Raw genomic sequence first — 17,420 nt, 5'->3', positions numbered from 1 at the left:
AATAAGGATTAATCTATATTTAATTTTAGCAGTGTTATTGTACATTTGATTACGTTATTCAATTTCTGTTGTCATTTACTTATCTTAATACCACTGTTAGTACATCTTCCTGAAAAACCTAAAGCACTGTTTATTTAATTATTATTTTTGTTCAGTTGTATTTATTTGTCAAGTTTTGTTTGTAATTAGTTTTTGTTCTTATTGTATTGCTGACTGTTGATACTAAACTAAAACTAGGTTAAATAATGTAAGTAATGGACCTCAAAACAGTTACAGAAGTTATTCATATCATGAAATAAGACTTTGAGCATATCACCCACCAGTTAAATAATCATGATTTCAATATTGACCAAAACAATCGTGATTATGATTTTTGCCATAATCGAGCAGCCCTAATTACTCCAGTCATCAGTGTCACATGATCCTTCAAAAATCATTCTAATATGCTGATCTGCTGCTCAAGAAACATTTCTTATTCTTTACTTTAAAAGGAACAATGCACATTAATTGTCATGAGCATCATGTAAATGTGGCAGATTTAGCCATACAGGCTAATTTCCATCTGTAGTCCCTAAATATTATGATTGAATACAGTTGTACAGCTATTTTTGTGGAAACTGTGATACAGTTTCCTTTTTTTCACAATTTTTGAGGAATTGCAAGAAAAAGAACAGTATTTATTTCAAATAGAAATCTTTTGTAACATTCTAAAGGTCTTTACTGTTACTTTTGATCAAGTTAATCTGTCCTTGCTGATAAAAGTATTAATTTCTTTAAAACTGACCCCAAACCTTTGGTAGCTTACAATAAGCAAATGAACATTGTAACGTGCATGAAGAGTACATAGAAACTGAATGAAATACCCTGGTTCTGCTATAAGTCTCCTGGGATATGATCCTGATATACCACATCCGCCATGTTTGCATTGTTATATGACATCTGCTGTGTTGCTGTTCCCCACCATTTGTGAATACAACGACTTTTGTCAATGGCCTCCTTAGCAGTTTTGGCAGTAGAACACATTCCAGAAAGTTGTGGGATCTGGCCACTCTGATCACCAGAAACTCATATGATTACATTTGTAGTGTAATGTGTCCTAATGCATCCCGGGCCACATACTTTTCTAACACATAATCATTTCATGGTTTTAACCTTTGCGAACAAAGCACGGCTCTACAACTGCAAAAATTTGGAGAAGTCATGCACAAGATTTAATTTGCTCTTTCTTACATTCTCTGCTTTTGAAATCTGTGTGTACTTGAGCCACCCTCCACATTCAAAGAATACAGTATGTTTTCTTATCTCCCTCCCTGAAGGACGAGAGGAGGTTATTACAGGCGTCTTATGCAGCTGGAAAGAAGCCAGTGCTTTTCAAGCAGCACTTTTTCATTTCCAGCTTGAGCACCTCTCGCCCGTCCTTAGCATTTCGTCCTGCTTCGGCACATTCATGTGTATGTGCCTCTTTGTTTAGGAGCAAATCTATTGTAACGTATACCACCAGGATGCAGAAACAGACCCGGTGTTGTTTGGAGCCAGAGTGAAGCTTGAGTCTTTGGTGTTGCTGTGGTATTCAAAGGCTGAACACTTTGTGCCTGGCTGATAAAGTTTCAAGTACCTCGGATGACCCGTCGGTTATGTTTCTATGGTTGTGTATTCTTATCTTTCTGTTGAGTCACAGCGCTTTTATTGAGAAAAAAAAGTGCCTGGCATGTAAACAGAGGTCACATTGAAAGGTTGACCATAGGAATAGATGACTAATTGGTCTTGGCTCTCACAGTGAAAACACAAACTTGGTTGTGGTAGGTAAAAACAGGGCTGAATTTTGGAAAAAAGGAAAGCAGGATTTCCTGTGGTTTTGCACATTCTGAGTACAATGTGGATGAAATCACTGCTGAGGCATCAGTTAAGTATCAGTGCAGTGATCATCTCAGAAAAAAATGCACTTCATCTGTGTGGGCATTGAAACACTGTGCACAGTTATGGTTTGTTGTAACAATTTTGATACGTTTATTAATTTGATTCATTTATGATGGTCATGTGTTTTAAGGGGAAATAACATGTTTTGTCTCGTGAAAATGTATCTCGTGTTAAATATTATTACTGTTCATAGTCAATGGAAAAATATTGTGACCTTTTTTGCAACTTTTTAAATGTTTCTATTTATAATTTTTTTTTTAATGTATATTAATATAAAGATAAATGTAAAAAATTATATATTATATGCCCCTAAAGGGACACTGTGATAGGGAGATGGGAGGAAAAAATAGATTTCAATGCTTTTGCGTTCACTCGCAAAACTTTTGTTCTTTGCGAGCGAACGCAAAGTTTCTCAGGGGAACGCAAAAAAAAAAAATTGCCAGAGAACGCAAAAGCATTGACTTATTATTTCAACTTCCTTAAAAAATATATAATATTTGAGAAATGATATTGCCTCCAGAGCATCGCAGTAGGTTATATTTGTAAATGGTGTGATGATGGCAGTCCAATTGGTGCTGCGGTTGACCTGCGATTAAATTTTGGATGGCTTTAAGATTATGTTGTACCCTACCAGATTATAAAATTGACATGTAAACTTGAATGATTTGAGAGTGGATTAGAGAGGTTTAGCTCTTTGGAAGTACTGTGCTGCATGTGAAAGAGAAAATCATGGTGAATTTAGGATGGCTTTAGGCAGGTTTATTAGTTTCACTGATGGTTTAGGCTGTGAAGATTTAGGGCCGCAAAGCATCAGGACGCACCGTGTCCTTGCTTGGAGTTCATGAACTGATTGTGATTGTCCTGCCATTGTTATTCTTGAGCTTTTAAACATTCTCACAATGCTGGTTAATGCCCAACTATACATAAACAGCCCGAGCAAGCTGGAGCGCCATTCAGAGCACATTGCTTTCTCAAATCTTTCTGAGTCTTTGTAATGCCTCTGTCAAGAAACAAACATTGCTCGTCTCTGCCCTTTCATTTCTCTCTCTTTCTGCTCTTCAAAGCCCTGACTGCGGGAACTGGGGCTTGCAGGGAAAGTGTGAATACAAAAAAAGAGTTTCAATGGTTTCCCCAATGCAACAGTTTCTCAGCACCATTCCTGTGTCCTGTAGCTTATCAGCAGTAAAATGTCTCACTCCAAGTAAAGGGAAGAGAATATTGCCACATTTAAACTGTTGTAACCTTCTCTGAAGGACACAGACATCATGACAGCCACCTCATGTCGAGCCACAGCTTTTCTGAAGATAAAAATATTAATATTTACAATTTTAAAAGTTCACTGCTTACTAAACTTTGTCAGTTTATGTTATCTTCTGCAGTTTTGCAAGCATTGAGTATGTTGTCTTACGCTAGGTACATATTAGCAAGGCACCACCTTCTGGCCTCCCTAGTTTAGGGGTGGTGGTGTGGCGTAACAGACATTTGGATTTGTTTTGGGGCGGGTGGCCATGGTTATTTTGGGAGGTATCGTAGTTAATGAGTTAAGAATTACTGACCAGTGAGGGCAGCAGAGAAAGAGAGGGGGAAGGATTCTAAGAGGGGCTTCAGGACTTTGAACTGCAAGCAGAACTGACATAAATCCACCCTGCTAATGAGTCACTGTGTTATGAGTTCCTGTGTTAGGCTTGGAATGAATTTGTTACACACTCACTCACACACACACACACACACACACACACAAAGAGCTCTGTTGTCGTCCGGATGTTCACCAATCACAGGGTTTTCAGTTGTAGTTCCACTCCATTAGGGCACAGGTATTTTAGACACTGTCTGAAGAATCTAGTGTGTCTCTTACCTATTGCATGGTACATATAATCGTGATAAAGCATTTACCTGTGTGAATTTTAAAAAGCACATTAGAAATTTGTAGGAAATAAAATGTTGACTACAGGTAACATTTATCAGACAGAACAAATTTTGTTATAGTTAACTAAAACCATATAAAAACATTTATTGAAAAACCATTTATTGAAATAAAATAAACGTAATAAAATAATATATACTAAAAATGAATAATGAATGTATATAGACATTTAAAAAAGCTAAAAATGACAAAAACAACAAAATTACTAAAACTAACTAAAATTAAAATGGAAAACATATTTATAAGAACTAAATCAAAATTTAATTAAAAAAATATATATATATATATATATTTATAATATCATCTCAGGAATAGTGAAATAACACTGACTAGGACTTGGCTTTTTGTTTAGCTATAATTGGAGGATTGTCTTTTTCCACAGTTGCTCACAGTGGATGGTTAAACCAGTTGGATGACATTCTCTCATGCGTAGCAAATGATCTACCTGCTCATCCAGTTCTGGACCCATCCGTGTTGTGTGTAATCTTTGAGCTGTCATCAACAGGATATGTTGATCCTTTGTTGCATGACAGCTGTCTTGTTTGTTAGCTGAAAACCTCACAAGGAGTTCTGTATGTGTTGTTTTAGGTGTCTTTGGCCTTGGGTGTCTAAATTGCAGAATGAGTTTAAAATGGCACAATGCATTTACACATACAGGCAGCTCTACAGGACAGTCTCGCTTATTCATCAAACTTGGCGGAGAAGAACGCAGAGTGCTCTGTAATACTGGCCGAGCAAAAGCTCAAACCAGACAAAGCAGCAGCCACCAACAGAGCACAGCCTAATTAAGGAATTCATTCACGTTCGGAGACGGCTGCTGAACCCGTAACTCGTCAAAAGGCTTAAGGAATCAGGAAACTGTATATGTGTCATTGAGAAACTGAAGGAGACGTGCTTAGCTGATTCTGAATGGATGACGCTAAAAAATTGTACAGGGTCATTCAGTTTAACCTCACCTCTGTTGGCTGTGATTCACTGCATTTATATTGGCCCACATCATTTAAGAGGGTGTCAGAGGTCAGAGGCCTGTTGCCCAACACTCACTTTTCCATTAGACACATTCAGTTGTCGGAGTTCATTGACTTGATGTGTACTGCAGCTCCTGCACTACAGTCAATATGTCTCTTTTAACCAGCTTCAAAAATTGTATAAATTCAATGGTAGCTAAACTGACAACCATCTGGCTAATGAAGCTTTATTTTGCTTTGTTTTTTATATATATATATATGTGGCAAGTTTGTTTTTTGTTTTTTCTTCCTCATATTTCATTCTGATGACTTAATGCAGGAATTTTACACATGCACTACCATTGAAATGTTTTTTTTTTTGTTTTTTTAATAAGAAATTTTTTTATTCAGCAAGGATCATTTTAATTGATCGAAAGTAGCTGTAAAGACATTTATAATGTTACATAAGATTTCTATTTCAAATGCTGTTTTTTAACTTTGAATTTATTGAAGTATCCAGAAAAAAACAGACCTCGATTTTCACAAAAATATTAAGCAGCACAAACATATTTGACATTGATGATAATAAGATTAATAATACGTTTAAGATTAATACGTTTCTTGAGCAGCAAATCAACATATTAGAATGATTTCTGAAGGATCATGTGACACTGAAGACTGGAGAAACGATCCTGAAAATTCAGCTTCGCCATCACAGGAATAAATTACAATTTAAAATATATCAAAATAGAAAACTGATAGTCTAAGTTTAGTAATATTTCACAGTATTACTGTTTTAAAACTGTATTTTTCATTAAATAAATGCAGCCTTGGTGAGCATAAGAGACTTCTTTCAAAAACATCAAAAAATGTTACCAACACCAAACTTTTGAACGGTAGTGTACGTGGCGCTACTGGAATTTCTATAGAAAAGAAAGCTTAGATAAACCTTCAATATAATATTATATTATTTTCTTAAGTATACAGTTTGTGAAACTTTGAATCATCCACCTTGCTTGCTTATATCGGGCTTCTGTTCTTACAGTCCAGTGTTAACCATGTTGTGGTGCAGTTTCTAAAAAAGTTACTGGACAACTGCAAAAGCAATTTTCCTTGTATTTGGTGTTCATTTTGGAGACTGAATGAAACTATGTAGATTTACAATTCACAATTCGCACGTTTTTTAATATATATATATATATATATATATATATATATAATATATATATATATATGTAACACTCTATCTTTGTTTGTGCTCTCTAGAACAATGTCACAGCCAATAAGGAGAAGGAGGAAGTGGAGGCAGCAAAGAAGGTATCCGAAGGCCAGGCAGGCCGACTGTCTCAAGAGGTGGATAGACTCCGCAAGAGGGCACATGAACTGGAGAACGAAGTGGCCAAACTCAACCGCATCATCGATGAAGCCAAGCTGCAGGAGAGCAGGCTGGGGGAGCGAGCTGGCCGCCTGGAGGTACTTTCAATCCTCCCTTTAGTTTGAGTGTGTAAAAGAAGCACACTTATATTTATACACATTTATATCGATTACTTTTATATTGGTATTAGTATATTTACATTCTAATGGTTAGCAGTTTCCACAGATAAAGATGAAGATTGTCCTGTCTGAAATTTCATCAGCACTGATTCCCCATTAACTCTTCCCCTTTAGTCTGAGGACTAAAAGGTTTAATCTGTGTCTAGAAAAGCAGACACAGAGAAGTAAAACATCTGTAATGTGTTTGTTTGTAACTAGAAAGAGAAAAGGCAGTTGGAGGAGTCTCTCGCTGAGGTCAGGGAACAGGAAGAGGAAATGACCCGTGCAAACCACGCGCTTACCACTCGCCTAGAGGATGTGCAGGTGAGACTCGGGAAGCCCAACTCTGAGCAGGAGCTGAGATTGCAAGAATCACGTTTGGTTGAGTTATTATGAATTTGTTGCTTTATGCACACTACCATTCAAAACTTTGGGGTCGTAAGATTTTTTAAAATGTCTTATATAATTACCATAGATATGTAACAAATGTTATAAAGAGGTCCTCTACCAACAGAAGAGGAGGTGCAACCATAAATCAAAAAAGATATGAGCTGAACAAATGTGCAACACTCACTCTTCAAAGTTTAAGCTTTATTAATTAAAACAACATGATGTTGTTTTAATTAATAAAGCTTGAATTTTGAAGAGTGAGTGTTGCACCTTTGTTCAGCTCATATACTTACCAAGGATGCATTTATTTGATTAAAGAAATTGTGAAATATTACAGTTTAAAATAACTGTTTTCTATTTTAATGTATTTTAAAATAAATCATATTCTATTATATTATATTATTGTAACACAGTTCGTAAATATGGGAAGGAGGAGGCGGGAACCGGCGAACATTCAACAAAACTTCAAAATAAACAAATACAAAACGAAAGTAATGCGGACGTCTGCCGGCCAAACAAACATAATAAAACATAAAATAAAGTCCAGGCCTGGTCCTCTCTTGTCCTTCACGGTCGTCGCTCCTCCTTTTATGCTCCCGGAGCTCCTCCGTGAGAGACTCAAGGCTGGTGCGCCTCCCAGGTGATGCTCGTTATCACTTGCGTCACCGGCCTCGCGCCGTTCCCTCGCGGCTCTCGCCCGCCCTGGTCGTCACAATTATATTATTACAATATATTATTTATTTATGTCATGACAAATTTTCCTCAAATAACATTATTATTATATTATTATTTTGTGGAAAATGTGATTTTTTTTTTTTTTTATGAATAAAAATTTTCAAAAGAACAGCATGTGTTTGAAACGGAAATGTATTTTTGTAACAATATAAAAGTTCTACTGATACAGTTTTGATCTCTTTCTTCCATTCTTCCATATCTTCCATGATCTTTCCAACCCCAAACTTTTTAAAAGTAGTGTATAAGTCTGAATTAGAGGTGAAATAATAATAATATTTCTAAATAATGTCATTTTTACTGCTTCAGAAATGTATATGTTGTTTCATTTTGGTCACACAGTGTCTTTTCATCAACCCAACAATCAGAGTACCATTACTGTTTTTTAATAATTGGGCAAAGGGTAGTCATGTTTTACTTTGTTAATTGATACTTTGCCATCCATAGAGAAACTTGACCAAAATGACTCAAGAGCACCATGAGCTGCAGGACCGACTAAAGGAGGAGAAAAGTCAGAAAGAGCAGTTTAAAAACACCAAGAATGAGATTGAAGATGAGAGGAGGCTGCTGGACCGAACTGTGGAGAAACTCCAACGGGAGGTGAGAGAATGGAGTTAACCCTGAATGATAATATGCTTTGTTTTAATCTTGCTTTCAGTACATGCTTTCTTTTGGATTCAATAGTTTTTAGGCTTTTTTTTAGTGTGATTTGTATCACAGACACCTGAGCTGCAGCCGATACATTTTTGAGGAATTGAAAATTTGTTTTCCTCTGTCCTACTAGTTTTTCAATATCTCTCTCTGTCTATGTAGATGAATGAGATAGTGGAGGCATCTCAGAGCTCAACTCAGGAGCTGCAGGAGCAGATAGACATGTATAAGGAGAAGAACCGGAGGGAGATGGCGGAGCTGCAGAAACAGCTGAGAGAGGGAGGACTGGAGCTGGAGAAATCCCGTCTTACTGCCAAGACCCTTCAGGAGGAGGTGGGTGGGGGAGAGTGGTTATATCAACAAAGTTCAGCAAAAATCACCAACCTGAAGCCAAGTCTAAAAAACAAAGCAGATCATTTCTAAATCCTGAAATGCACAAGTTCACAAACTCAACTGGACTAAACCAGCTGGTCTGAGCTACAACTGCTTTATCAAGACCCGGTCAGACCAAGAGCGATAACCATAACTAGTGTCCAAACTAATGGACAAATTAGTTTTTTTAAAGGCCACTTTAAAAGCTCAATCTCTTTAAAATCTGTGCATTCTAATTGGCTGTCAATGTTTTTAGCATTTATCAGCTGGAAAAAAAATAGTTCTGAAAGTGATTCCAATGAAATTGTACCTCTCTGTCATTAACATTATAGTTTTGATGTGGACTTCCCTCTTCTTATAGAATCAGAATAATTATTAAAAAAATTATAGTTGTCGTTATAGTTATCGTTAAAGTCCTTGGTTGACATAATCCCTTAAAAACAGTACTGTTGTGGTGTTATTGTTGATGATATTAGGTAATACCATGGTCCTTTGTTACTCAGAAAATCAGAGAATGAGAAAGAAAGAAAGAAAGAAAGAAAGAAAGAAAGAAAGAAAGAAAGAAAGAAAGAAAGAAAGAAAGAAAGAAAGAAAGAAAGAAAGAAAGAAAGAAAGAAAGAAAGAAAAAAAGAGCTTTATTGCCATATATAAAGGAGGAAAGTGCTACAAAAACATAATGTCCAAAACCGTGGTATTACCATAGTACATGTTCAGAAATGTCCCCTTATTATGCAGATTGTTTGACTTGGAATGCAGATAGGAAAATCACATTTTTCTTGTCCTCAATTTCTTTGCTAAACATTTGAAAACGAAACACGGAGGAGCCTGTCAGTGTTTAAGCCCTTATGCTCAGAGTTTATGGTCTATTTATCCAACAGCACAAAAAAAATCATGTAAATATGGGAAGAGTATCTAGCCAAAGTTAAGTTTGCATTTCTTAAAAACCATGAGTTTCTGAAGAAGCATAACAGTCAGCTTGAATTATAATTGAATGTAAAATCCATCAAATGTCATGTTAAACATTTGCATAACTTCAGTGTTATTCAGTGGATCTCTGTCTCTCTGGAGATATCATCTTATCAACTCTCTCAGTGTTAAACGTCTGGAATGTTCCTTGCCACCATTAATCATCGGCCGACATTCTTTTGGCAGATCAGTTTTTTCAGTCACTCTAGTTCCTATTCGCAGTCCCTGTCTTTCAGTTTATGTACTCAACAACTCCAAGTGGGACTGACCTTTGACCTCTGCTGTTATGCGATTTAACCCTGTCACAGCACTTTGGCATTTGAGGAATGTTATTGTTTGATATGGGAATCAGGCATTATTGGTCAGCCCTGTGAATGAGGTCCTGTGGAACAGTGGGGACTGGACCCACCCCCCCAATCTCATTAACACTTTATGAGCTGAGAACGAGAGTGTAATCTGGCCCACTTTCAGCACTCAGTCACTGACTGACTGTAATTCTGTGCTGCTGCCTGTGAAACATCAGTTCATGAGCGGAGAAGGGAAGAGAGCGTCAGAAAAGCAAACAATAAAAAGAAGAAAAGAGATGGAACAGTGAGACATCCTCCTCTGCACAGCTGTGTGTGAAGGAAGAGAAGGATGCTGTGTTCCTGTGGGGAGTGTTGGGTCTGAACGATGACCTGCTGACACCTCATCCTCCCAGAATTCCATCGTGCACATGTTCTCCTCTCTGACACACTCTCCTCATACAGATCATGACCTCACTCCTACAGCTGTTTCCTCTGGAGCGATATACCTCTGCTGCTAGCTTCTCAAATCAAACACATCAAAACGTGCTGTATGCTTCTTACATGCAGAATACACAGTAACACATTTTATTCTACTTTTCTGAGTATTTGTTACCCAGTTTCTTTAAAGCACAAGTAAAGATCAAAAATCATTTGTTCATCTTGAAGTTTACACTTCACATGTGGTTAGAGTTCACTCTAGACAAAGGCAGCATCTTGTGGCCAAAAATGTAACTGCAGCAACAGAACAGCAAAAAGTTGAACTATATATAATGGATCATCTGATATAGAGCCTTATCACACTTCTGCTTCTGTGATAGATATAAATTATAAATAAATATTGTTTATAATATCATATATTATAAATCCTTCACCACTTACACTACTGTTCAAAAGTTTGGGGGTCAATACAATTTTTTTGTTAAAGAAAATAATACATTTACTCAGCAAGGATCCATTAAATTGACCAAAAGTGGCAGAAATAATCAGCAAATAATTTTATAATGTTACAGAATATTTTTATTTCAAATAAATTCTGTTCTTTTGACATTTCTATTCCTCATTTTTTTTTTCATCAAATAAATGCAGATTTGGTGAGCATAAGATTTTAAAAACATCAAATCTTCATGAATTTTATAAAGTAATGTCTATCCATCCATCCATCCAATTATAAATCCCTCACCACTTATGTATTTGTTTATTGGCATATTTAATTATGCTTTCAGATACCAATAAGAGTGTAATTCTGTCTGATCACATTTTTACAATCCAATTAAAATCCACTACAGAATTCTGCACATTTTCTCCCTAAATCAGTTCTTAAAATGTGAAAATTGTTTCATCTAGGCCTGTTTACAGCTATCCGAGTAGAAGGGTATAACAGAGACTACAATGTGAATGTGTTTGTGTGTTTCAGCTGGCTCATGTGCAGGAGGATCTGCGGCAGTGTCAGACAGACAGAGATGAAGCGCTGGAGAGAGTGAAGGACCTGGAGCAGAAGGTTTATGAACTAGAGGTCGAGGCCGAGACCAAAGCCCACTCAAACGACAAAACCAGACAAGTTAAAGTCTTAGAGGTGCAGCACTAATGTCTTCTTTTTACTGTCATCAACTTTTTATTGAACCATTGACTACGTTGTAATGTAAATTTGTTGTAACACAGAAGGTGTTTTTATCTATCAATAGGACCGTCTGTCTGCGGTACAGGTTGAGCTGGAGGAGGAGAGACAGAGTGGAGACATGCTGATGGAGAGAATAGACCGAGGAAGAGAACAGGTGAGATTCTTTTGACACACTCACTTTAGTTGTGAATATTTTACAATAATAAATAGTGAAATTATTACAACTATGAAATGACACAAACGGAAATTATGCAGTGACCAAAACTATCTTATATTTTGGATTCTAGATTACAGCTGTTATCCCATATGTTTCTCTTTATGAGGTGTATTTACATATCTCTAAGCTTTTAAACTGAAGGATTGCATGAACGCAATTGTGAAATATGTGCTGCTCATAATGTAGATTGAAGTCTTTTCAAAATCTCCATGAGCACTTTGTTACAAGCTACACACACACACACACACACACACACTGTTCAATCCTGGTAAAATACAAGTGACGGAATTAAACTTGAACACTTGATCCACTGTTGGGTTCTTCTTTTAAAAGTCGCACTCAAGATTCAGAGTTAATTCACACCAGAGTGAGAGAAAGATGGAGTGGGAGTGCATTGTAAAAGGAGCTTGCGTAATCGTTCTCTTTGGCAGCTTGCCTCTTGGTGAAAGAGCGCCTGTCTGAATTTCAGGCATCAATTAAGAGCTCTCTCTAAAGCTCCACTCTGGACAAAATATGTGAGCGGCCAGGCATCTCAAGTCGCCAGTGGCAAAGCTCACTCAGAAATCATTTTGGTGAAACGTCCAGAATCGCCCAAACAGAGGTTTAAAGCAAGCAGTCTTAGAGCAGTCTTCCTTCCTGACCGATAAGGCCGGAAAAGGGAACATTTCGCAATTCGAGGCAAAGATGATACAAGTTTCCTGAGAAACAAGCTCTGTTCTACAATGTCAGTCTTAAAGTGTTGCTTCATTGCTTTTTATGGAAGCAAGACAGACTTTTATATGTACTTGGAAAAGTTTGTTTTTTGATTTCAGAATCATGCATCATTTGGTTGGACCCATGACTTCTTGAACTTTCTTCACAAGTAGCCCAAATTTGTCCCCTTGCTTATTGTTTCCAAAAGCTAATTTGGCACGTTGGTCCGACTGCACCTGTCGCACTACATTTAGACCCCTTAAAAAGCGACAAATCTAGACCAGGGCTGAAGACGTGATTAATAGATTATGAAGGAGAGGAGCGTGTGAGCTTTTTTTAATTGTCTGGAAATAGAGAATCGAGGCAAACATAATGACACAATAGTGTTACGCTAAGGCCGAGGTGAGTTTCCGTGGAAACAGTAGAGGGCTCTGTGGAGACGGGGTGGGTTACAGAAGTGGGAGGTGGTGTCAGGATGGGCACACCTGCGTCCATGGCAGCAGGTGCATGAGCGGCTGTCTAAATGAGAGTAATCTCCCGCTCTTTGCTCACATGCTCTCTGGCTCTCTCCCTCTCTCTCTGTCTGCATTGCTCTCGCTCGCTTTCGTGCTTTGATTAGTTTCAGTGTGTTTTCTGCTCTGCTGACGCAGCGCCCTGCAGGGTCGAGCGGCACACACAACCCATCCCTCATCCCTGAGCCCCACTGTCACACGCTAATTGGCATAAAATATCATCCACTCTAAGTGCCTGGCAGCAGACAAAAAGAGCCATCTTTTCTCCTTCGATCAATTTCTATTTCTCCTTTTCAATTTTTATCCCTTCTTTCATTTCTGTCTTCACTGTCTTAAGGCAAGCCGTCTCTATCTTTTTAACAACTTTTGTGAGGTCCATGAGAAATATCGTCTGTTTGGAGAATTTCAGGCAGGTGCTTTGTAAACGTTTTGGAGGAATTATAGAAAAATGTGAACATTCAAGTTGGGTAATGAAAAAAAAAAAAAAAATGTACAGCTGTACATGATGTTATTGCTCCAAATATTATCCATCAACATCTAATAATGTTTCAACGTTCCAATTTGAGAAAAAAAACTTTAGAAAGGTAAAACCACATACACTACCATTCAAAAGTTTGGGGACAGTGTCATTTTTTTTTTTTTTTTTTTTAAAGAATTTAATATTTTATTCAGCAAGGATCCATTAAACTGATCAAAAGTGACAGTAAAGACATTTATGATGTTACCAAAGACTTCAAAGAATCCTGAAAAAAAACTCACGGTTTCCACAAAAAAAATGTTACATTGATAATGATGTTTTTTAAGCAGCAAATCAGTATATTAGAATGATTTCTGAATGATCATGTGACTCTGAAGGCAGGAGTATAGGCATGTTCGCTCTAAGAATGATAGCTATAAAGATAACTATAGCGATAATAACTATATTAGCATCCACACCAACGCTTGATATTGTTCTGTTTATTCTAAGCATGCAGTTTTGTCATCTGCTACTTTAAATGCTAGCTCTTTAAAGCAGGATGGATTCTGATTGGCTGTCAATGTTTTTAAAGTTTATTATCGTTTATCAAAAAATCATTCTGAAAGTGATTCTAATAATATTGTTTCTCTGTGCCGTTATTTTAGTTGTGTGGACTCTGCTATTCTTTTATATTTAGAATGATTTTATCGATATAAAAATCACTATCATTTATCCTTGGTGTCAACGGGCCTTAATGGTTGGTGAATATTCCGCTTTGCCATCACAGGAATAAATGTGAATTTTTAAAATATCTTCAAATAGAAACAACTACTTTAAATTGTGATAATATTTAGCAATATTACTATTTTACTGTATTTTTGATCAAGTAAATGCAGTCCTGGTGAGCATAAGAGTTTAAATGTTTAAAAATCATATTGACCATAAACTTTTGAACAGCAGTGTGTCACCAAATTATTTAGTTTTTAAAAACTATTATAAATTATCATGAAAATATGTCTTTTAATGCCTTTTAGGGCTCCTTTTTCCAAATTATATGAAGCAAAATGTAAAGAGCAGACGAGACAGGGAAAAATTCACAAACTGGCATGTTTTTAGTTGGGGAGGAGGTTGTTATTGTTGGTGTGTTGCTTTAGGGAGGTTTGCCATTAACGTTTGTGTTGCTGTGTTTGTGTGACAGTTGGAACAGATGAGGAATGAGCTGATGCAGGAGAGAGCCAGCAGACAGGATGTGGAGTGTGACAAAATCTCCCTGGAGAGACAGGTAAAAACAAACCCGTCTGACTCTGATCGATGCCTTAAACCGACCGTCATCTGCTCCTGTTGCTTTCGACCTCTGCAACTAGCAAAGCTGTAACCTTCTTTACATATAATTATACATTCCTTTTTTCTTTTCTGTGTCAAGAATAAGGATCTGAAGAGCAGGATTGCTTATCTGGAGGGATCTCACAAGCCTAGTAAAGAGGGATTGGTGGCCCAGCTGGAGAACCGCATCCAGGAACTGGAGGAAAGACTAGAAGGAGAGGAGAGGTAAACGAGGAAACAAATGCAACTGGTGTACTAGACATCAAATCAGTTAATTTGTGTAAAATGTTTGGTATTAAGTAAAAAAAAAAGTAACTTCATTAAATATTTAATAGGGAACGAGCTAACTTGCAGCTGGCGAATCGTCGGCTAGAGCGTAAAGTGAAGGAGATGATGATGCAAGTAGATGAAGAGCATCATTCACTGCAGGATCAGAAAGATCAGGTCAGTAAACATCCCTCCACTGAGAGGAAAACATAAAAAAAGACTTTTTAACCCACTTTCTTTAAAAGAGTCAATTTTCTTGCATAGATGGATTGCTAAAATCTAAAACTAACTTTGGAAATAATATTCAGTGGGTCTTTTAGGTATGTTGCAACACTGTGCAACAACGTTGAATTGTGATGAATCTGTACTCAATATTGTACTTATCTGATGTGTGTATGTGTGTAGTTGAACTTGCGCCTGAAGGCTCTGAAGAGGCAGATGGATGAGGCGGAGGAAGAGATCGACCGCCTGGAACACAACAAGAAGAAACTGCAGAGAGACTTGGAGGAGCAGCAGGAGGCCAACGAACAACTCCAGAGTCAGCTCAAAGCACTGCGCAGTGAGATGAGGTAACGATTCAAACCTTGCTGAGATAAATACAGTAATGCTGATCTGGGTTTAACTCTGAACACCAGGATGTCAGCTAAAGCAATTCATTACCACTGATGGAATGGCATCTCACAGACTATGTGCAGTAGAAATCAAGCTGTACTCTTTATGTCTGTCCAGGTATATGATACAATGGCTACTTTCATACTGTCAGTTTGAGATTTGGGTCTCCAAATGTCCTGTTCACACAGCAAATTATAGTAGCATCACGAATACTGTCTGTATGAATGTGCAATGGGCGTCAAGTACATATTCTCTTATCAGTAACCATACAATACACACAAATTCTGACCCTTATGGTTTTCAAGACATATCTCCATCACTGTAAGTTACGTATCGAAACTACACATGAAAACACTAGGTAGACATGCATTTGTGCAACGCAAAGCATCTCTCTCGCACCGTGTGACGTGAGAAGACAACTACTTGTCCAGTCTGGTTCCGTTCAGAGCGTAGGTTTTCCAAAAATGCAGTTGCGAGTCCTGAAAATTTCCGGATGTCACTCCCGTAAATAACTGAACTGGGTGTGAATGTAACTGTATTAACACTCTGCTGCTGTTCGGGTCTTTTTGACCCCAAATGATGATTTCTGAAATGTAAAAAAAAATTCTTTGTCCAAATGGCATGAGACTTTGTATGGTTGTCAACACTTTCTAGATCTACAAATAAAAAAATTAATTGGAATGATATATGTTTTTATGTTAGTGTGAAAAAAAAAAAAAAGTAACACTCCTGCTGTTCGGGGTCTCTGGAGACCCCAGGCAACAAAATGTAATTTTGTAAGAAAATACTTGTTTTTTTTTAAACAAATGTAATTTTACTCTGTTTATTAATGTTTTTACTCAACATGTATGCAGTTTTTGGAGGATTTATGGTATATTTTAAATTTATATAAATAAGTTAAAAAATATTTTCTACAAAAGCAGCTTTTTATGTAAAATTCACTTTATAAAAGACCCACATTTCTAACTTTCATTCATGGGGATAACATGGATAATTTGACATGGTTAGGTGTAAAATTTTGCCCATCTTTTGAAAAATGCAGTTTTAAAAATAAAAAAAAAATTATTACTTTATCCAGTAGGCAGCTACAGAGCTCCACTATTTGCTATGTGCTATTTGACTAACTAAAAGGCATCTTTCACAAGTTTTTTTCAGTTGGATTCATATCTAAATATTATGAAATCACAATTATAACAATAAAATTTTTTTGTACTGAAGAAAATCAGTTTTTCAATAATGTTACATTACATGATGTCTCCAGAGATCCCGCTTAGAAAATGGACAAAATTCATCCTCGAAATCAGAAACGATGCAACCTCCACAATGCAAAATGATCATGCTCACACGCACATGCACACACACACACACACACACATAGAATCCATGTGCTTTATTTGCTAATTTGTTATTGCTGTTCAGTTCATTGCATTTTGATGTTCATGTCATGTATTTGTACTTAATATGTAATATAACTGATTTTATTTTCAGTACAAAAAAATGCTAAACTTTGACGAAAAGAATTTTTTTTTTGTTATAAGTGTGATTTTATAATATGTAGATATAAATCCAACTGCAAAAAAACTTGTGAAAAGATGTATTTTAGTTAGTCAAATAGCACATAGCAAATAGTGGACCTCTGCAGCTGTCTACTGGATAAAGTGATCATTTTTTATTTTTAAAAGTGCATTTTCCAAAAGATGGGCAAAAATCTTACACTAAACCATGTCAAATTATCCATGTTATCCCTATGAATGAAAGTAAGAAATGTGGGTCTTTTATAAAGTGAATTTTACATAAAAAGCTGCTTTTGTATAACAAATAAAATATTTTTTAATTTATTTATATAAATTTTAAAAAATATCATAAATTCTCCAAAAATTGCACAAATGTTGAGTAAAAACATTAATAAACTGAGTAAAATTACATTTGTTAAAAAAAATACTTATTTTGTTACAAAATTACATTTTGCTGCCTGGGGTCTCCAAAGACCCCGAACAGCACG

The 17,420-nt window shown here is 36.6% G+C and overlaps 1 protein-coding gene across 1 annotated transcript in view; it reads left to right on the top strand.

The window, feature by feature from the left end:
* cgnl1 (cingulin-like 1) overlaps nt 1-17,420 on the top strand; it is a 33,216-nt gene that overhangs the window by 13,979 nt on the left and 1,817 nt on the right. The window contains exons 9-18 of the mRNA XM_067401936.1: nt 6,055-6,261; nt 6,541-6,645; nt 7,891-8,043; nt 8,257-8,427; nt 11,134-11,292; nt 11,402-11,491; nt 14,415-14,498; nt 14,640-14,764; nt 14,875-14,983; nt 15,212-15,375. Coding sequence (XP_067258037.1) covers nt 6,055-6,261; nt 6,541-6,645; nt 7,891-8,043; nt 8,257-8,427; nt 11,134-11,292; nt 11,402-11,491; nt 14,415-14,498; nt 14,640-14,764; nt 14,875-14,983; nt 15,212-15,375 — 1,367 coding nt within the window. The remainder of the gene's footprint in view (nt 1-6,054; nt 6,262-6,540; nt 6,646-7,890; nt 8,044-8,256; nt 8,428-11,133; nt 11,293-11,401; nt 11,492-14,414; nt 14,499-14,639; nt 14,765-14,874; nt 14,984-15,211; nt 15,376-17,420) is intronic.

Source organism: Chanodichthys erythropterus, chromosome 11, assembly GCF_024489055.1.
Source record: "Chanodichthys erythropterus isolate Z2021 chromosome 11, ASM2448905v1, whole genome shotgun sequence".
NCBI classification, from domain to species: Eukaryota; Metazoa; Chordata; class Actinopteri; order Cypriniformes; family Xenocyprididae; genus Chanodichthys; species Chanodichthys erythropterus.
The sequence above is the reverse complement of the archived record's forward strand: the minus strand, read 5'-3'. Positions and strand labels throughout refer to the sequence as shown.